Here is a 20,674-nt window from a genome sequence, read left to right as displayed (position 1 = left end):
GCTGACCGCCCATTTGTGTATCCCCCCCCCCCGGTCCCTTCGAAGCTAAATATCCCCCTTCCACTCTCTTTGATTTGGGTGCCCCTTGCATCTTGCGGACCTAGATCCTTTTTTCCCCCTCACTCTACCAGACACCAGACCAACCTCTTTCATTCCTTGACTGGAATTTTCAGATCTCGGCTCCCCACTCTAGTTCGGCGGCAGCTCTCCCCGCAGCTGACGCGCGGTCAGGACTTGATGCATACGTGGATTCTGGGGCTTCTTCAAACAACAAGAGTCGCCGGTTTGGTGTGCAGGAGACTGATGTGGCTGCGCTGAGTCCAAGAATGCTGCTGAATCTTGGCCTCACAGCGGATGCCGCAGCTGCCCATACAAACGATCCTCAACTTGATTCTCCACCAGCCAACTGCCCTTACACTACCGCCTTCTCATTATCTGCACTACCATTTCTGGGTACTCTCTACAGCATCAACAAGCAGGCCGATGGGCTTGCGCTCCCCGCAGGACCAGCATCCGAGGCCATGAGCCCCGTCGCGTTCGCGAGCGAAGGGGAGTCTTCTAAAGATGCTGCTCCTTCGACTACCAGACCTCGAGGGGTCAACCCTGCTTACACCGTTCCGAAATTATCGCGTCCGAAAACCATTTACCAATTCGCCCATCCCGCTTCGCATGCCCGTCATAAGCGACTGAAGCTTCGACCCAAGCTGCTCTTGCAGCTGCAGCAAGTGTCGCAAACCCCTCGACCTCTGCCCATCCTAGACATCCTACCTTCCACCTTGTATCTCCCACGATTAGCTCGAAAGTTTCCTGCCATGTTCCGAGGCAGGAACGGACTCGGCCCCAATGACTTGATCATCGTGAAGAGCGAACTATACGACCGCAAGGTGGCAAGCATCCCCGAGAAACACACAAGCTCCGAGGACGAGGATGACGATCATCGAGAAGTGCTAGCTACAATCTGTCAGATGCTTCGAGAAGATGCCCGTTCGAAGGGAAAGGCAGAGATATGTTTGAATTTCGGACCAACGTGGGAGGCGACGCCTCTTCCTAGTGGTTCATACGAGTTCGTTGCGCGTACGGACAACGGTGTACAGGTTGTGCGCTGGGCATTACGAGGAGGGAAGAATCGTAGGGTGTCTGCTCCTGCGGGAGCTCAGGTGCGCGACGATACCAAGCGATTCACCTTCAGTGTCATTGATCCAACCACCCGTCGACACCCCGTCATCGCTTCCATGACAAAGAATCAACTAGAGGTCTTTGACGAATATGCCGCGGTCGTTCGATCTCACACCGGCACCGGCACTGGCACTACGACTCCGAGCTCCGCTAGGTCCGTGATCAGTGACATGTCGGATGAGGAACCCAGCGACACAAACAAAGTTACTCTCGAAGACAGCTTGCGCACATTGATCGTCATTACGGGAATCTGGGTCGCTTTTCGCGAGGGCTGGTCACAAAACTTTAGTTACAACGATCCGCTTTTTTCGCCCACCGCCGCCAAATCGCTTGTCTCCCCGACATCCTCACGATACAGCTCGCCGGCTCGGAATGAAAATGATACGCCGATTGATCGTGATGACTTGAGCCCGATGAAGGAAACCTTGAATGGCGGCAAGCGCTGCATGTCCGTTTCAAGCGTTCGGCGTTCCAACTCCGTGGCGCCCACTGACGGTAGCGGCTTCGGCAGTCTTTCTAAGCGATCAAACTCGACCGGTGCCACCTTCATGGATCGAGCCAAACGACGAAGCGCATCCGGCGTGAGCACTCGTCTTAATCGACACAGCATGTTCACCGGCACCGGCGAGGCCGGTCACGAAATCGTCATTTCTCGACCTTCTTCTCGGCCACCTTCTTTGCGACAGAGCTCTATTGAACCAGAGGACCTTGCCCCTCCTAAAAGATTCAACCGCAAATCCAAACCCCAACCCCTGACAGAGAATAGCAAGCTTTCATCGAAACCAGATCGGGCCACCCCCACCCCTCAAGTCAACCATCACGCTCGCAATGCGTCACCTCAAGTGGAGACCAAAGACCCCGAAGCAGACACAAAGGGCAAACGACGACACCGACTCAGCAATATCTTCACGATCTTCCACCGGAAGCACGGCGCTCACTGATCGCCCCCTCATGTATACCCATACCCCTGCATCTTCTCAGCGACCTATCTGCATTTTATATCAGCATTTTCTTTCATTCCATGGTATCCCACTTGGACGTTTCTCCTGGCATTGATAGTCGTCTGGTACGAACATTGCCGTCTCTTCACTCACTCACTTTCCTTCTCATGTATGGTTGATTCCAAGGGTTTTGGGATTGGACTAGTAGAATCTTATATACCTGAGGTTCTGTTCTCTAACCATACATATACATCGCCGTCATACCATGATGATGCACATGAATAAAACCCAATCGATCCAAGTTCAATACCATAGTTATAAACCCGCGTTACTCGATCACCGAATTTGATGGGCCAGAATTTTCTCAGACAACAAGACTAAAGAAGTAGACAACAACACCCCGAAGAATCTCCGCGCATTTCAGTCCGGGCTGAGACTCACTGAGCTGCTCAGTGCCAATCACGTGTTATATCAGTAGAGTCCACTGAGTGCTCAGTGAGTGCTCAGTGTTTGGCTGCTCACTGATTGCTCACTGATCACTCAGAGAATGATCAGAGATATCTATTGAGCACTCAGTCCTCGCTCAGTTTATACCCAAAAGGGCGCCCGGCCCCACAATGCTCCTAATTTGCAAAAAACTTTTGATGGCCTAATCCAGCTTCATTTTTATGAGGTGTTCCATACTCCTTTTCCACTCCCAATCCCGGCCCACACAAAAAACGCGATGGAGCGGGATTACGCTAAAATGGAAGGCACGGATTGTATCTATCATATTGAGACGCAAGAGGAATAGCTCTTTGCCCGTCTTATGTACGGCTGCCTCTGCGTAGACCCGTAGGTATAAATTGAAGCTATTTTCCCTCCCTCGGTCACTGGCATAGCCTCATCCTTTATTCCTTTCTCTTTTTCTTTGTGCTTCATTTCTATATTAGGACCGGTCTGGGTATTTTCTCATCTTGATCATGGGTCGAGAGCTCTTCTTTGCTCAGCAAGATAGTCTCGTTAAAGAGACGCACTAAAAGCAACCGGAAAAGAGTGGTTATATTTTTGGCGCTTATGTAGATAAGTTATGTAGATAAGGATTCCATCCACGATAAAGATAGAAGGATACCAAAGACCAAGAACATATACTATTACGCTGTTAAACTCTGGATGAAGTGAGTTTCTATGCAATTATACGTTTAGGGTGCTAGCCGAATGAGAACCTAACTTCCTCCTAGGTTCGTTGAATAATAAGGGACTGAGGGCTATGAAATGGGGCTAGGCTATGCGATTCTAGATCATATACTTATGAAAGAGTTCCTTCGCTGGTATAGTTATTCTGCGCGAGGTTAAAAAAAAGTAAAAATGGACGGCTAGTGATGACGTCGGTTCTTAATTATGTAGAAAGGCTGTTTGGTGGGTTTGAAGGAAAAATGTAGCTCAAGATTGTGATGGAAGACAGGAGGGAGATGTTCAATGTAAGTCAGTATATGGTCTTCATTTTCTTTGTTCTGGAATGTAACTCAAACTTACTGTGACACAATGGATAAAGAGGACATTGACAGTAAGCGAGGGGATTATTGAGGATATCGAAGATCCAGGATACAGCTTTACTAAGAAGGATTTCCTCCGAATAATATCACGATCCCTTAGTTAACTCATTTGCCATCCATTTCTGCCCAAATAACTTCTTGCCACACCAATGCCTTCTACCACTCTGGTCTTTTTGCAGATTTCTCTATCGATCCCCATTCAATCACATGTTACGCCGCACAAAACAATGTGGGGTGGCTGACATATTATTAGCATATCCTAGCTACAACTTTCCAGCACCTTATCAAATCCAAATTTCCCATGTCCACTACTCTCCCCTTAAAATAAAGTGGGTATGGCCCCGATATAGAAGCAAATATCTGAGCAGATCCATCCAATTGCCCCGACACCATTATTCTCCACGGCCCGGCTAGGAGATTATGAGGGTACTAGAAAGAATGGTCCCAGGAGCATGTAGTATGAAAAATAACACTGATTGGTTGAGCAAGTAGCAGGCTCCATTATGGCGCAGTTGATTGCAGTGGTATCACCAGGATGAATAGTCATATTGGTGATGACAATGCTTTCTTGATGGACAATGGGAATCAATTAGTGAGGTAAGGTCGCGCGTGATTCAGGCTAGCGTAGTGCATTTTATCGAAGTCGCTTTGTAAGCTGCTCACGCCGACGCTCGAGCAGAATGTGGCTTGCGTATGGAGTACAACAGGATCAGGGATATGATACGAAACATTCTAATAGGCAGCCGTGATTTAGTACCTCAGACGTATTCGATCGAACTCACCACAGAAGGTAACTTAGAAAATGCATAGAGGGAGGGACTTGCAAAAATAGCATTGGAGAGATACTCAAAAAAAAAATCAGAAGATAACTGAAAAATCAAGTGTATAGGCTTATGTAGATCATCTTCCAATGTCAGACAGTAGATCTTAAAATGAAATCCACAGAGATTCCAAGTTGGAGACGCCGTGTCAAGCAAAATGACTATTCAGAGGTTATAGATGTAGAACTCGTGTCAGGTAATGAACCCATAAGCACCTTATCCGACTCCCATCGTCGATGATCATCTCAATCGACCATTTACCGCTCCATTGCTGTGAAAATGGCCTTGGGCACATAAGGCTCCTCCAGATACTGGATCTCTTCAGGACTAAGCTTAATACTCAGACTAGCCACAGCCTCATCAATGCGCTGGATGCTGTGTAGTCCAAGAATGGGGCACTCTTTAGGCTGGCTTAAGGACCATGCGATAGCAATCTGTGCCATGCTGACGCCCTTCTTACCCGCGAGCTCTTCAACGCGGTCAATGATCGCTTTGTCGGAATCGCTCTCACGATTGCGGATCATCGCCTTGAGCGGGCCGTCGGTGTTCTCACGCACGGTGGAGCGAGAGCCCCAGGGGCGCGCCAGGGCACCACGGGCCATGGGAGACCAGGGGATGAGGCCCACACCAGTGTCGAGGCAATAGGGGATCATCTCGCGCTCTTCCTCACGCGCAATGAGATTGTGGTAGTTTTGCATCGAGATGAACTGGTGCCAGCCGTTGCGGGCGGCGATATTCTGCAGGATTTGGAATTCCCAAGCAGCCATCTATGGAAATTAGTATGTAGTTGACCGTCTTCAAAGCAGGGGGATCATACCGAGCTTGCGCCAATGTAGCGCACCTTGCCACTATCGATGACATCGTTCAAAGCCTTCATGATCTCCTCACGGGGAGTCTCACGGTCCAGACGGTGGATTTGCAACACATCGATGTAGGTGCCCAGGCGCTCGACGCTGGCATCAACCGCATCGAAGATGTGCTTACGGGACAGACCAGCGCGGTTAACAAAGGCGCCGTCATTCTTCGACGAAGCTGCGATAGGAGGGAACTTTCCCTCGTCGTCCACGCCGAAGAAGCACTTCGTGAGGATCACCACGCGGTTACGTGGGATGCTGTACTTTTTAAGGGCTTTGCCAACAACCTCTTCAGATCGGCCATGAGAGTAGACATCGGCCTAATTCATTGCATGTTAGAATAAGTATCTTGTGAATGTCAGAAACGGGAATGTTTGATTCTTACCGTGTCCCAGGTGTTGATACCCAGCTTGTAAGCATGCTCGATAAGGGGCAGGGATTCCTCTTCGTCCAAGACCCAATCCTGCCATTCCTTGGCGCCAAAGCCCATGGTTCCTAGGATTATCTTAGAGATCTTCAATCCCGAGTTACCGAGGCTGTGGAATATAGGCGATCAGCGACTTCATCGAAAGTGAATACCTGACTGCGGGGTGTTGGGTCCATACCGAGTGTATTCCATTTCGGTAGACATTGTGGGTTAATTTAGATGATAGCAAATAATCTAGGTTTAGGCTGTTCCGAACACCTAACAAGTTAGTCTATTGGCTTTCCTAGAGTTTCATTCGATTCGTGGGGGTCTATAGTCGGCCCTGACGTCAAATCCGGCGACCCGGGAGGGGTAAGTCACTGTAAGGAACTCACAATCAAGGTTGAGTAGGACAAATTTCCAGATGAGAAGATTATCCTTGTAGGTTGAAACTTCAGACAAGAAAGGACTCAAACGATGCTGAAGGTGGATTCCAGCCACATTAATAATCTAGGCTCGGTGAAGCTCGCCGAAGTTAATGATATGCCGAAACCAACAAGCGAAACCCACTTAGCCGAACACTACCCGGTAAGCTTCCCATCCCGCCCCTCACGGCTCTCAGAAGCTGCCGGTCGGGCCAGAGATCGGATGCGAAAATCTGGGGAAGTGCTAGTGTGCTACCGTTGCATTGCATATTGCTAAAGCTTGGCAGAGATTGTGTATTTGAGATACAGTGGAAATCTCCGTTCCTGTAGCATCTTAAAGTTAAGGGTTTCCAACCAGAAAGTTTTCCGTCGTTTGAAGTGTAGCGCCGCTATTTTTCAACCCGTAACAAATCTTTTGACATGCTGGAAACTCGCCAATTGTTTCGGCGCAAAGTACCGTAGCTTAAAAGTTGGGCAGACCTTGAAGACTAGGCTGATAAGTTTGAAATCAAGACTGTCACCTACTTTGCACAGCAGTTGATCTCAGCAAAGGGTTATTTGAAGCCATGGGCCAGCCGAAATAGGTTTCGTCCACGTAGAGTGACTCTCCAGCCGTGAACGAGGAGCTTGATACCTATGCTCAGCATCGTAAGGAACTTGGCACACAGCTCAGACTCCATAGAGGCGACATTGTCATTACGCTTATAAGCAGGCTTGAACATGGCGAGCTGTAAGCCAGTCCATTTTGCTCCCGCCGGTCGAAGGACGAAGATACTGGCTCCATTAATCCAGATTCTTGTTGTCGAGCACGAAAATCTAGGAAAGCAATCGCTGATTTTTCTACTTATTATCTCTTCTCAAAGCTCCATACAGCTTAACTGCCAGCCCAGTCGTAGCATCCCCATCACAGTATTAAAAGGAGGCCGCAAATCCTATCTCTTCGTTTCCAAAGTACCTTACATGATTCTTCCAGAGGCTGAAGCTAAATTCGCTCTTAATGTCGCCTCTGGACTGTCGGTGGTGCAGGGTTATGACAAGTCAACCGATAACAATCGATAACAACAAGCACCAACACGAGTTTAATGCAGAGGGTGTTGACTGCAGATACTAGCTTACAAGTCAAATGGATCTCCATGATGGATTGATTTATACTGAAGTTATGGCCGAGTCAAGACACAAACCCATTAGATCGGGGAGCCCATTATGACTGAACGTGCAAAATTGAGTTTATTCACAGTGCCCTTTTCTCCTCCTCAACGCTTAAATGTCCAACAAAATCTACGCCTCGAACCCCTCATCAGAATCTGACTCATCACTTTCCATCCAGGCTAAACCAAATATAGTATAGCGAGCATCCCATAATCACGGCAATCAGTTTTGTCTTTTCGAGTCATCCTTCAAAATCCAACAGCGATCCACTATGAAACCTTGCACATTCGTAACGGGGAACCCGAACAAGATCATTGAGGTGAACGCGATCATCGGCAATTCGATCCCCATCCAGTCGGTTGCCTTAGATGTTCCAGAGATTCAGGGAACTTTGGAAGAGATCGCCAGAGATAAGTGCCGACGCGCGACTCTAATTGTACGTAATGGATGGGCGAAACCTCATTGTGACAAAGTAGGTTAACTAAAGTGAATTGATTAGGTTAATGGACCAGTGATCGTGGAAGATTCGGCATTGGAGTTCAACGCCATGAAAGGACTCCCAGGCCCATATATGTACGTGCTAGAAGTGAACTCTAGTAAAGCTTTGGATGAAGATTACTGACTAGGACCTGCACCTGAGCAGTAAATATTTCCTCGAGTCGCTTGGCAACGACGGTCTTAATAGAATGCTCTACGGTTATGAAGATAAGAGTGCAGAGGCAGTATGCACATTTGCTTTCTCCACAGGCCCTACAATGGAGCCATTACTCTTCCAGGGCAGACTGAAAGTACGTTTGCGAAGTTCCGGGCATTTGGTTATTGACACTTTGAGGATGTCTTGCTGATTGTTTCTAAGGGCAAAATCGTCCCTGCCAGGGGTTCGCCAGTATTTGGTATGTGACAACGACTCGAAACCATGAATCCGGAGCCTACCATCCAGCAGTAGCTAATACTAGACCAGGCTGGGAACCAATCTTCGAGCATGAAGGAGCAACACTTGCGGAAATGGCACACGACAAGAAGGTAAATACACCCCACCTGACGTTCTACGCTACCTCAGATTCTAATCTACCCAGAACAAACTGTCTCACCGGTATCAAGCTCTACTTAAATTCCAAAGCTGGTTGACTGAGGGAAACAATCGGTCAGTTCTTATTTGAGCGACGGGCGACCGTGAGAATTGAGGGCCATGCGGAGGTGAGACAAAGCAAGATCAGTCTCCCGAGGTTTACACTACATCATTGATGATTGAAGTATACTCAAGTCACAAGCCTCATCGCCCCGCACATCACTATCTGGCCGCTCGGGCCAAATCGAGTGTCTGTCGGGGCTGATCCCCCTCTTCCAAGAGGGAAATATTCCCCGCCCCTACTTTGCCCCACCTGAGATCCCATGGCAACATATGCTCTACTATTGGGTGGCTTTTCTCCCTCCCCATACTATGGAAGATCGGTTTACCATTGACCCTTCAGGGAAACTGTCGACGACTATGATGGGCTAAATTTCCACGCGGGGTGACTCGGCGCCCCTCTATTTTAAAAAGGATGGAGGTGACGCGATATGCTTTTATCATCCTGTTCATTCGTGATATTTATACCACCCTTCATTTCCAGAACTGATCAAGCATTACAATTTCTGTCTTCTCTTCTACAATCAAGACTGTCCAGGTGGGTCTCACTTGAGGCTTGAGAAGTATTTTTATTTCGAACCTCGAGTTCCTGTTTGGTGAAAAGCATCGAGAACCCTTCGTCAAGATGTGGTCACTCATCGCCACAGCACCGTATGCGATTGGGCTCGTTTTATTTGCCTTCACTTACTTTGTCGCTATTCCTTACGTCGAGTATCTCCGTGATCCGAAAGGTATGCTACCAGACACACAGCATTTGAACGAAGAAAAATACGATGGCTGACTGCATATTAGGCCTACGAAAATATCCAAACCTCTCACCGTTCTCAGGATTCTCAGCGATTCCTTTCATGATCATGGCCTCGCGAGGCTTCCGATCCATGGAATTGTCGGAACTGCACAAGAAGCACCCGGTAATTCGAACGGGACCCAACATGCTTTCCTACGGCGATATGAGAGCCATCAAAGATATTTATGGTCACAACACCAAATGTACCAAGGATACTTCCTACATCGTTACTTCTGGATCTCATTTCAACTTGGCGGATGTTGTTGACAAGCCGGATCATGCTCGCAAGCGCAAGGTTTTGTCCTCCGCATATGCACTCAAGAACCTGGAAAGCTGGGAGTTCAAAGTCACCGACAAAGTCCAGAGAATGTTTGCACACTTTGATCAGGTCTGCACACTTGCTCCTAAAGAGGATGTTGCATCTGGCAAAGTAGCTCCAGATACCAAGGACCTTACTCTTGACTTGCGTGCCTGGAACAACTTCTTCACCCTTGACGCCATCGCCGACATTGGTCTCTCCGAAAAGCTGGGCTTCTTGGACTCTGGTACCGATATGTGCATCGCGGAGAGAAGAGATGGAACTACCTACGAGGTCAACCTGCGCGAAGCTCTCTACCCGACCGCCCGCAAGCAATCTCTCATTCTATGGGACTACGGGTGGTATCCCATATTGAACAAGCTCGTCAATGTCATTCCTTTCTTCAGGCGCATGCAAAAGTCTTCGGACGACTGGGACAATATTATGTGGCGACGAGGAATGCAAAGACTGCGCCGATACGAGGCCGGTGAGAACCTCGACGATTTCTTCCACGCTCTGATGGAAGACAAGAATGGTAACGCGAACAATCTTGAATGGGGTGAAGTTGTCGCCGAGTGCAACATCATGATGAACGCAGGGAGCGTGACCACAGCTGTCGCTATCACAAATGTTATGTACCAGCTCCTTCGGAACCCTCGAACATTGGCCAAGTTGCGGGAAGAACTTGATGCCGTTCTCGAGGAAGATGAAGTGGTCGCGGATTACGACAAGATTAGGCACCTGCCATACCTCCGTGCCTGTCTCGACGAGTCACTTCGCATCTTCCCCCCTACATCCCATGGCTTGCCTCGTGAAACACCCTGTGAAGGAACCAACATTCTCGGGGACTGGGTGGCCGGAAACACCTCGGTCAGTATGTCTGCCTTGGTGGCACACCGGAATGAAGGTGTCTTCCCCAACGCAGATGAATACATTCCTGAGCGATGGCTCGGAGAGGAAGGCAAAACTCTGCAACCTTACCTGATTGCATTCTCCGCCGGTGCTCGCTCGTGCATCGGCCGAAATATCTCGTATCTGGAGCAGACTAAGGCAGTTGCATCTATGGTTCACCGCTATGACTTTGCGTTGGCACATCCTGGATGGGAGTTGAAGCGACTGGAGACTATGAATTTGATTCTGGGTGAAATGCCTGTCAAAATCTGGCGACGAAACTTGGAACATGCTGAGGCTTAGATTATAACGTTGACAACATTGCTTTTTCTGGACTTGATGACCTCTTTGATGTATATTTACGCAATAGAATGGTTACTTTCATGACTTTATTGAACTATAGAGTCATCTATCCCATTACCAGCCGATTGAAACGTTGGGATAATGCCTTCATATGAATTAGAATACTACGGCGATTGACCTACACGCCTAGCGAGACCTCGGGATAAATATCCTACCATGACCTCTGAACTTCACACTGTTGGGATGGCCACGCCCTTTCTCCCGGTAGTACTGGGATTTACTAGAATACTAAAACAAACGATATTATATGACATGTAGAGGAGTTTGTAATTCAATTTTGGGGGGTTCTTTTAATGGAACCTCAGATGGCCTTCTCCAAAAGAACCACAGATGGCCTACAGGAAAGGTGCAGGTAAAGTCTGCTTCAGGGCTGTGCAAGCCTCTTAGGCATCGTTCGCGTGGGAACAACTCGTACCCATAGTACGAACGCGACAACCGTAAAGGGTGATAATCCCCGTGCGGGGAAACAAACACTCCCCAACACTTCCCGCGGTTCAAGGAAGTTGCCCCGCGCGCTTTGCTTGGAGAACCAAAATTGGAAACCCATTTACCCGAAACAATCGTGAATCGGCGAAAATGATCATTTTAAGGACCTGACAGCCTGGCAGTGCTGCAAAATGATCCTCCCCCACACTCTGTTGCATTATCTGGTCCTGCTGATCACCAAAATTGGGTTCAATAGAAGCTCTGGATCCTTGAGAAGGGCGTCTATTGGAAACTAAATGGGGAAACTATCGTCCCCACTGCATGATTCACCATGTGTTATGTTTCAATCGAAATGTCTATATTGGGAGAAAAACACCTCTCCATAGCGAACCCCACAGAGCATGCCCCCACGATCTCTTAGATTTAGTCGGGTCAATTTGATAACCGATACTGAGTAGCCGTCCCGAGCGCTTAGCTTACATTCCATGATCAGTAATTTTCCCCGCTCTGATGAGATCGATGGAGATCTCGAACCTAATTGTTACCGTGCCATGGTGAGTCCGGGGAATCTTTCCATATCATGGAGTTGGGTGCGGGGGAGGTGATGGTTTTTATATCTGAGAGATTCCCAAGATCTTCGCAAATAAAGCGTTTGTACACCTGCCACTACATTGTTAACAGTCCGCTTCCTCCAATTCTTCATGTATTGATTCCAACCTGGGCATCGATACGCCATGGCCTTTTTCCCACCAATCTCTCAATGGAACGTTCCGTCGGAACTTCTCCCAGGTCTCTCCAAGTATGCCACGCCGACGGGTATAGCCGATTACGCTGCCCTAATGACCATTGCTGGCATCAGTGCTGGTTATCTGTCTCGTGGAATCCTTTGGGACCAGCCCGACCCATACCATCATCTCGCATTCGAACGGCCCCAGCTCAAGTATGGTGGTCAGGCAGGAGCAAACGTAAACAAAGAGACAAGAAATATTGCACAGAAACTGGAAGAGACGGGGAAAAACATCGTTGTCTTCTGGGGATCTCAGTCAGGTACGGCTGAAGGCTTTGCTTACCGCCTGGCAAGGGAAATGTCTATTCGCTGGGAACAGGAAAGCATGACGGCAGATCTGTCCGACTATGACCCTATCACCATCACTGAAATTCCAAGTACGAAGTTAGCTATCTTCATCATCTCGACTTATGGTGAGGGCGACCCCAGTGATAATACAGCCGACTTCTGGAGCTGGATCAATAAAGCTAGCGATGTTTCTCTCTCCAACCTTCGATATGCGGCATTTGGTCTGGGAAACACAAACTACAAATTTTACAATCGTGTTATTGACGTTGTTGTCGAGGGCATGGACAAATTTGGAGCCAAGGCTCTCATGCCGGTTGGAAAGGCCAATGATGCCGAAGGGACCACCGAGGAGGACTTCATGGCTTGGAAGGACAGTTTGTTCGAGGTCTTCAAGGGGCAGCTTGGGTTCCACGAGGTCGAAGCCAAGCACGTCCCAAGTTTAGTCATTCAAGAGGACGAGTCTTTGGAACCCATCGACCTGCATCATGGAGAGCCAAACAGCCATATCGATGCACCTAAGTCAGCGGCTCAGTCTTCAGCTGTTCGAACACTGAAAATCTCAAACGCCCGAGAATTGTTTACTGCTTCAGGCCGAAACTGTCTTCATATGGACCTAGATCTGAGCAACCAGCCCGAGATGACCTATAAGACTGGTGATCATCTGGCAATCTGGCCTGGAAACCCCGATGCGGAAGTCGAGCGCCTTCTCGAGGTCCTCAATATATCCTCCCGTCGTGATATTCCTCTTCATATCAAGCCGGTTGATTCTTCTACGAAGAACATGATTCCCTCACCAACCAGCGCCATTGCGCTGTTCCGCTACTATCTCGAGATCTGTGCCCCAGTCAACCGCGACAACATTCGTGACCTCGCCCAATTTGCTCCGAGCCCAGAAGCAACGGCCTTTCTCCTTCAGCTCGGTCAGGATAGACAAGCTTATGCAGAATTCATCAACCGCACCCATGTCAACCTCGGTCGACTTCTGCAGCTCGCATGCTCCGATAAGCCATGGTCAGATCTGCCACTTTCATACTTTGTCGAGACACTGCCACACATTCGGCCACGCTTCTACTCCATCTCTTCAAGTAGCGTGGTCTCACCCCGCAAGCCATCCATCACAGCGATTGTATCCACGACCCCTCTTCCCGACAACCCCAACGAACTCGTCCACGGTGTCACATCAAATTACCTCCTCGCCATTTCCCAACACTCTCAGTCCAAGATACACCCCCACAGAATCACCTATCATCTTAATGGACCCAGCGATGCCCTGCAAGATGGCAAAGTGTTCGCTCACATCCGCCGAAGCAAGTTCAAGCTCCCCATCACTGGCAAAACACCATTGATCATGGTTGGTGCTGGAACAGGCCTCGCTCCCTTCCGCGCATTCCTTTCAGAACGATGTCAGGTCCAAAAGATCGGCAAAGAGATAGGTCAAATGATCCTGTTCTTTGGATGTCGAAGCCCGGATGAAGATTTCATCTACCGTGACGAGTTGGAGGAAATGCAAAAAGCTCTTGGGGACAAGCTGCGTCTGGTAACGGCATTCTCGAGACAGGAGGGTACTCCACGTCGATATGTACAAGACCGGGTTTCTGAGCTCGGTGAGGATGTCGTCAAGCTTATTGATGAAGGTGCTAGCTTTTATGTATGTGGGAGGGCAGGCATGGCTCGTGAAGTGGAGAAGGTTGTTGGTGTGATGATGCAGAAGGCGAAAGGCTGGACAGAGGATGAGGTCAATAGCTGGAGTAAGGCTGTCAAGAAGAAGAATAAATGGCAGGAGGATGTCTGGGGTTAAATGAACTGCCGCGGGATTTAACAAGTTGTATCCATGTCTTGTTGAATTTTTGATGCTATGTTTGTTATGGTTCTAAAGTTTCGAGGACATACAGTAGAGGCTAGAAGCTGGAGCTATACAGTGGTCAGTCCTGGAATTAGAAGGAAACAAATTCGGCATTTCCGAGGTCATAGCACTTCTCGCTAGGACTTCCCCTTATGTGAAACCAAGACAGGTCAACGTCGTTAAACGCACCCGAAGATGGATACTTTGGGAAACTCCCGAAAAAGGGGCTTTTCCTAGTTCGGTGGCCCCAATCATCCCATGACTTTATTTGCCCCCGAAAGCCTGACTCGTTAGCCTTCGAATGATTGACCGATGGCCTCTCCATCGAGAGCCCTGGATTCAACACACTTTCCTTCTAGCCTTTGCACTGTCTTATAATCTACTACGTTGAAGGGCGCCATGAGGTCATTCGGAACATCCGCGTAGCTTAATACGAGCTCTGTGCCGCAAACTTGCTGGTGCCATGGCTTGAATCGATCGAGTGGACACAAGAACACGGCTGGTTTGTACGCTTAGCGAATTTGGAAGAGGATGAACCCGCGGAAACGCCTTTACGATAGAGCCGAAGGTTCAGCCTCGGGATACAGTGCCGCGGTAGGTAGAGTCTGCCACCCGGGACAGAAAAATCTAGGAAAAATAAGGTTTATTAAAACCCATCTAGTTATCATAATTCTATAATTCTATGATCGACTTGATCTATTGCTTCTCAGCATGGGTGTAGTCAGTATAGTGGAAGGCGTTATCTTCGAATGGTCCGTAGAAGCGGGAGCGATCGTAGTCAGTCAGAGGCAGGTTGTTCTTCAGCCGGTGCACGAGATCTGGGTTGGAGATGAAGTATCGACCGTATAGGAGAGCATCGTACTTGTTAGACTCGATCACGCCCCAAGGGTTTTTATCATCCCAGCCTCCAGCGGAGAAGAAGGGGGTGGACCCGAAAATCTCCCGGAATCGATCGAGCGTCACGTCCAGCAGGCCCCAGCTTTCAAGGAACTTGTCTTTCTCCTCAGGTCCGAAGATTTGTTCAAATCGCTAGTTAGATGATCAGCCGTGTTTCAGATATTTATTGTTATTTTTCATTTTTCTCAAGGGGGAAACACTTACCGGTTCTATGAAACTGACATACGACAGAGCCGGAAGAGACTTCTTCAGACCTTCGCACAGATAAGTCCAGGTCTCGAGCCTCTGTTCTCCACGAGCTTGATTAAATAGACCAAAAGGCGAGAGCCGAATGGCCAAGTTCTGCTCGCCGATCGCGGCAGCCACCTCAGCCATCAACTCAAATACAAATTGGCAGCGCTTTGCCGGTGATCCACCGTAGCTGTCAGTGCGCTTGTTGATGTTGGAGCTAAGAAACTGTTCAGGCAGATAGCCATTGCCACCGTGAATCTCAACACCATCGAAACCAATTTCCACAGCGGTCTTGGCGGCGTCGCAATAGTCTTTAATCGTCTGTTTGATGTGCTTAACCGACATCTCGATCGGCGGGTGGTTGGCGTACGGGACGGGCTCAGTGGAGCCCACAGGGGGATGCGAATAGCACTCCGTGGCTGAGTCCCACACGCTTGCCGAGGGGCACACGGCTGGCGATCCGGTCATCTGGGGGATCGTGGCGCGACCAGCGTGCCATAGCTGACAGAAAATGATGCCCCCCTTAGCGTGGACGCCTTCTACCACTCTTTTCCAGCCCGCCGCCTGTTCGGGCGTGAAAAGTCCTGGTACTCCGGGCATGCCATTGCTCTACAGATCATGTCAGCCGAATGTTCTCCGGGACACGGAGCTCACATGTACATATGCAGGTCTCTTTCTTGGCTTTTTTTTTTTTTTTTTTTTTTCCTTTAAAAAAAGGAAACCAAGAAAAAAACAAGAAAAAATAAACAAATTGAGGGAAAAAAACGAAAAGAAAGAAGAATTAGATAATAAAAATGGGGCGGAAAACGGGGAACGGAGGACGGAGAACAACGGAGAAACGGTTGAACCATACCTCGAGAGAAGGCGGGATACCCTCAGAGATCATCAACCCGCCCTCGGTGGCGCGCTGCGCATAATAGTCCACCACCAGATCGCCGGGGATCCAGATACGATTGGGATTCTCGGGAGTGCTGGTAGGGTTCAAAGGCACTCCGCGGTTACGGGTGAGGGGGGCATGAATGATACGGTGGCGGAGAGTGAGGGCGCCATTGGAAATGGTTAGGGGGCGGAAAAGCGCGGAGTCCTCGCCACTGATGAAGTGGATAGTCATGACTTATGGCTTTGTTCGAAAAAGAAAGGAGGAACAGGGCAAATCTGCACGGGGAGGCGGACAAGATCATGGACATGGAACCCCTGACCCGTCGCTGTCAAATATGTCAACTCGGTTAAGGTGATTAGGGTTCGTTGGCACCTCCGCCACTCGTGTGCCGTGTGACAGAAAGACTAGAAACAACGGTGCATGAAACGTGGGAACGATAGTTTGCCGACCTCTCCAATACGAGCTTGGGCCTCCGCCAGGTCTGTTCATGAATGGTGGGCGTGGGGAACGCAGTGGAGGTCTTGCCGGCCTAGCCATGCACACGGAATCTCGCCAAAGAACCATCGAGATCGGCCGCGTAATAGCATCCGACATCCGACATGGTCAGAGTCAATCCTGGAATCAGGCAATGGCGGCTGTCAATCCACCAGGGCTGAGGTCCTAGTGCCTTTCTCGGGTCAATAGTGTTCGTCTCCACCGGGCATAATTTCCCGCCCGTTCTTTTCTATTTTTCGGGTCCGCTAAACGCCATGACGCCCTCGAGTTTAGTTTAATCTCGTCGATGCCTTATGTTTCAACGATTTCCCTTTCTTGCAGACCATGACAGCCAGACTAGGGTGAAGGGCTCAACATGACCGTCGAACATCCTCATGATGTCTACAACACAGTCAATCTGGTGACACAGGCACTATGCATTCCGATTTGCACAGCCTTCGTGGTCTTGCGATTCTACACGCGGTTGCGCTTCAAGCAGAACCTGGGCCTGGAGGATTGTGAGTGTGCTATGAACCTGGAGGCCCCCTCCATCCATGAGATTTCATACTAACCTGACGGTAGGGGGATGTCTCACAGCCTGGGCGCTCTTCATGGGATACTGCGGAGTTAGTATTCTCGGTAAGTGTCGAGTTGATCCGGTATACACTGCACAGGTCGCTCATGAATCTAGTCGGAAAACATGGAGGAGGATACCACAGCACGGACGTCAGCGGACCGGAACAAATCTTATTCAAAAAGTTCTGTTATATCGCCACCATTCTTTACTGCCCGATGGCTCTTTTCGTGAAAATCGCCCTCCTTTCCATCCTCACGCGCATCTTCTCTCCTTACCGCGGCAAAGTCTGGTTCATCTACATCTTCCTGGGCTGCCTCTGCACGTACTATCTCGTCGCTCTGATCGTCAAAATTCGCATGTGCGATCCCATTCCTTATTACTGGCTAGGCGACGAGCTGGAAGGTGGTGGTACCTGTCTCGACCAGACCGCTGCCTTGATCGCCGATTCGGTCATCAGTCTTGTTAGCGATATTATTATCCTCATTCTGCCATTGCCGTTGACATGGTCTTTGCAAATGTCTCGCAACAAAAAGTTGCGCGTCATTGGTCTGCTTAGTGCCGGTGGTCTAGCCACAGCCTTCAGTTTGTATCGACTTGTTTTGGTGCTGAGAGACGGCAAGTCGGCAGATCAGACCATCGTCTTCATGTGTGTCATTCTATCTGGGTATGTCACAAATCTCCTCCGAATGCCGGCGTTTTCAATTTCTGACCTTCTTCTAGCAACGCGGAGGGTGGTGTCGGCCTGATCTGTGCTTGTCTTCCCGTCTTGAACGTTCTCCTGGCGCACTACAAGAAAGAGTACTCATCACAGAAGTACTATGCGCACGGTTCCGATATGCATCTCGGTGATCGTTCCCAGGGCAGCAAAGCCGCTACCCGATGGGAGAATGCGCCCAACTTTGGTGACGAGAGTCATCTGGTCTCTTATGCCGTTACGCCGGCAACTAACGAGTCGATCCACAACGTCGATGGCATCCGCAAGACGGTCGCCGTGGAACAAACAGTGGAGAGCGCGAGTAATGATAGCGGGAGTCGCTGACACTCTTTACGCCGATCCAATGTACAATTTCATGTGTTCATTCATACATCTTAGATACCTAATAGACGAATCGCATTTTCTATACCCAACTGATCGTCTAGTCACCACTACATTGCTATCTCATTGTTGGATTGGGATCGAACAAGCCCGAGTTGTGCCACAGCCCATCCAGTCCCGCGTCGAACCCAGCCGACCAAGACCCATCAATGAACGGCCACTGAAACATATCCGTCTCGAAATCATGACCTCCGAACGCAGCGGCATCTCGTGCAAAGTCGGCCCCTTCGCCCTCCGGCCCGGGGGCTGCAATTTGATGCGCGTCTCGGGGCTCGGTGCTGATCGACCTCACGGTCTGCGAATCACGATTAGGCCGCGATCGTATATCGCCGTATTCGTCTAATTTTCCGGCTAGTGCAAATCGCCTTGGACTGTGCATGCCTACCTCGGCATGTGCCTGGGAGTTTTTCACAGTTTCGTAGAACCGATTGGCCTCCTGAACTGTTCTCCACTATCCAGATCGGGTTAGTGCAGGATTCACATTGTTTTGTTCAGGGGCCTCACCCAGCTTCGACCCACTGGCCATAAGCGGCTTAGTCTTTCAAGGTAGACAAGATTTCTACCCTTTTCGTCTTCGGCTCGTTCCAGTCCGCCCGGGTATCTCATTGGCGCGATCGTCCCGTACATATTGATATGCGCCGCGACAAACACGCTAAATCCGGAATAAGGGGTCATTACTGGCGCTTCCGAAGATTCTAGTGCTGACAATACTCCGCTGATGTGTTGCGCAGCCTCAAAAAGTTGCTTGATTGTATGGGGCTCGTAGTCGTCGTTTTCGTCCATATCGTGAAAGACGTCAGAGTGAGGCTTGAGATTAGATAGAAAGCGATCACGGTGGAGAAAGAGGATGCTATTGTTGCTGTCAGCGAGGATCCCTACGTTTGATTCACCGAGGCTGGGTGCGTCAAAACAAACCTCATAAAATAGAGCAAATTGATATAGGCAAACAATTCTCCGTATCCCAAAGATACATGTGCCTGGGCACTAGTGTCAGGGTATCGGACGGTCTGATCTTGCAGCGATCTCCATTCATCTAACTCCCCTTTGAGCTTCTGCCAAGTTTGATGCAGGGGTGTGGCCGAGTCATCTGAGCCTATAGAGGAAAGGTCTCGTCGATGCTCATTTGCAAATCTCAAAATCCGCACAAAGATGTCAAATCCTCGCGTGACTATCGTCAGACCGTGCTCAATGGTCAGATTATTTGCCAAGGGACATCCTTTGTTCATATCAGCAGGCATCAATCTCCTTTCCGGTAAATGGTTGAAAGTAAAGTCTCGGTCGCTGATAGGAAGCGGAACTGAGATTTGGGAAAAAGATAAGGCAAAGTGTTGCCTGGCCCCAGAGCTCAGCTCGCAATCTTGCGCAAAGCAGCACCAATAGGTCCGGACGAGCTGTTCGTACTGAGTTTGGGAGGCGTGGAATTCTTGTGGATTGTGTTCCATGCTGTCATCTGCCATCTTGAGAAGCGATTGGATCATGTAGGTGGCCATGCCTAGATATGTCAGTAGCTGTCACAACAGCACGAATAGGGAATTTTGCTATCACAATACATACCACTGTACATCCAAGCCTGGTACGGTCGGCCGGTGCCCCATTCATAGAAAGAAATCATCACCAACGACTGTGCAAGATAAAGAGAAGGGGCCTCCATCACACGCTGCGCCAGATGTTGTCGAGCATAGCCCGCGTAAGTCTCCTCGCTCTCGAGCTCATCGTCGGCCATGAAACGCACGCACATGGAAAGAAGCGATGCGATGAATATCGGATCCACAGAATCAAAATTAGAAGAGATGTCAGATATCAGAGAAGGGTAATGAAGAAAATTCGCCACGGGGAACTTCTTCCGGTAAGTTTCTATTGCACTGATCACGATAGATGGAGGCAAGGCCGAGATGGGATTCTCATCGCCCTCCGAGGCATTTCGAGGAGCCCCTCTGAGAGTTCTAATTCTCTCAGTTGGGGGCACAGGGTGTGACACTTTTCTTCGCTTCTGCGGTACTGCTGACTCGACAGTGTTTCTCCGGGCTTTTGGTTTGGAGGCCCGCGGGTCTGTGAGGGCGCATCCTTCACTGTTTGTCTTTTGACATCGCTGACAGGGCGGGCTACCCCCGTGAATGCATTTAACCTTGGCCCGACTAGAGTGGCAATTAGAACATAGCTTGAAGAAAGAATTGGACGTATAACCTTACCGGCAAGCATCACATGATATCGACAGTCGCATCGGGCTGACTGAGCTCAAGTCCGAGCAAGGGATGAAATGACTGTCAAACAGGCCTCATGGGGTATGCGTGGTTCAATACGCTAAGGATGCATTAAGAATTGAGCGAGAACAAGCATTTCAGGCTTCAAGCTCCATGAAATAGGAAAGATTGAAGAAGGGGAAGGATGCGGGTGACGCCC

The 20,674-nt window shown here is 49.4% G+C and overlaps 8 protein-coding genes across 8 annotated transcripts; 5 read left to right on the top strand and 3 right to left on the bottom strand.

Moving 5' to 3' along the window:
* Positions 1 to 326: 326 nt before the first annotated feature.
* On the top strand, positions 327 to 2,117 carry N7443_004622 (uncharacterized protein; the record flags this gene model as incomplete). The annotated part of the gene is made up of 1 exon (XM_056884678.1): positions 327 to 2,117. One exon carries the CDS (start codon positions 327 to 329, stop codon positions 2,115 to 2,117), a length of 1,791 nt encoding a protein of 596 aa, XP_056742956.1.
* A 2,613-nt stretch (positions 2,118 to 4,730) lies between these two features.
* N7443_004621 (aldo/keto reductase) lies at positions 4,731 to 5,958 on the bottom strand (the record flags this gene model as incomplete). The annotated part of the gene is made up of 4 exons (XM_056884677.1): positions 4,731 to 5,240; positions 5,291 to 5,647; positions 5,713 to 5,863; positions 5,933 to 5,958. The coding sequence occupies 4 exons, from the start codon at positions 5,956 to 5,958 to the stop codon at positions 4,731 to 4,733; spliced, it is 1,044 nt and encodes a 347-aa protein (XP_056742955.1).
* Positions 5,959 to 7,578: 1,620 nt separating this feature from the next.
* Positions 7,579 to 8,467, top strand: N7443_004620 (non-canonical purine NTP pyrophosphatase; the record flags this gene model as incomplete). Its single annotated transcript, XM_056884676.1, has 6 exons — positions 7,579 to 7,743; positions 7,807 to 7,880; positions 7,951 to 8,095; positions 8,164 to 8,200; positions 8,269 to 8,330; positions 8,384 to 8,467. The coding sequence occupies 6 exons, from the start codon at positions 7,579 to 7,581 to the stop codon at positions 8,465 to 8,467; spliced, it is 567 nt and encodes a 188-aa protein (XP_056742954.1).
* A 573-nt stretch (positions 8,468 to 9,040) lies between these two features.
* N7443_004619 (cytochrome P450) lies at positions 9,041 to 10,715 on the top strand (the record flags this gene model as incomplete). The annotated part of the gene is made up of 2 exons (XM_056884675.1): positions 9,041 to 9,167; positions 9,229 to 10,715. Coding segments are annotated over 2 exons (1,614 nt in total), but the record flags the coding sequence as incomplete, so codon positions are not given.
* Positions 10,716 to 11,935: 1,220 nt separating this feature from the next.
* On the top strand, positions 11,936 to 14,074 carry N7443_004618 (NADPH cytochrome P450 oxidoreductase family protein; the record flags this gene model as incomplete). Its single annotated transcript, XM_056884674.1, has 1 exon — positions 11,936 to 14,074. One exon carries the CDS (start codon positions 11,936 to 11,938, stop codon positions 14,072 to 14,074), a length of 2,139 nt encoding a protein of 712 aa, XP_056742952.1.
* A 741-nt stretch (positions 14,075 to 14,815) lies between these two features.
* N7443_004617 (alkene reductase) lies at positions 14,816 to 16,358 on the bottom strand (the record flags this gene model as incomplete). Its single annotated transcript, XM_056884673.1, has 3 exons — positions 14,816 to 15,148; positions 15,221 to 15,856; positions 16,101 to 16,358. 3 exons carry the CDS (start codon positions 16,356 to 16,358, stop codon positions 14,816 to 14,818), a joined length of 1,227 nt encoding a protein of 408 aa, XP_056742951.1.
* A 619-nt stretch (positions 16,359 to 16,977) lies between these two features.
* Positions 16,978 to 18,217, top strand: N7443_004616 (uncharacterized protein; the record flags this gene model as incomplete). The annotated part of the gene is made up of 4 exons (XM_056884672.1): positions 16,978 to 17,119; positions 17,184 to 17,240; positions 17,293 to 17,842; positions 17,899 to 18,217. The coding sequence occupies 4 exons, from the start codon at positions 16,978 to 16,980 to the stop codon at positions 18,215 to 18,217; spliced, it is 1,068 nt and encodes a 355-aa protein (XP_056742950.1).
* Positions 18,218 to 18,332: 115 nt separating this feature from the next.
* Positions 18,333 to 20,495, bottom strand: N7443_004615 (transcription factor domain-containing protein; the record flags this gene model as incomplete). The annotated part of the gene is made up of 5 exons (XM_056884671.1): positions 18,333 to 18,725; positions 18,779 to 19,124; positions 19,190 to 19,766; positions 19,829 to 20,409; positions 20,464 to 20,495. 5 exons carry the CDS (start codon positions 20,493 to 20,495, stop codon positions 18,333 to 18,335), a joined length of 1,929 nt encoding a protein of 642 aa, XP_056742949.1.
* Positions 20,496 to 20,674: the final 179 nt, after the last annotated feature.

Source organism: Penicillium atrosanguineum, assembly GCF_028827265.1.
Source record: "Penicillium atrosanguineum strain IBT 20685 chromosome Unknown utg000003l_segment0_segment0, whole genome shotgun sequence".
NCBI classification, from domain to species: Eukaryota; Fungi; Ascomycota; class Eurotiomycetes; order Eurotiales; family Aspergillaceae; genus Penicillium; species Penicillium atrosanguineum.
The sequence above is the reverse complement of the archived record's forward strand: the minus strand, read 5'-3'. Positions and strand labels throughout refer to the sequence as shown.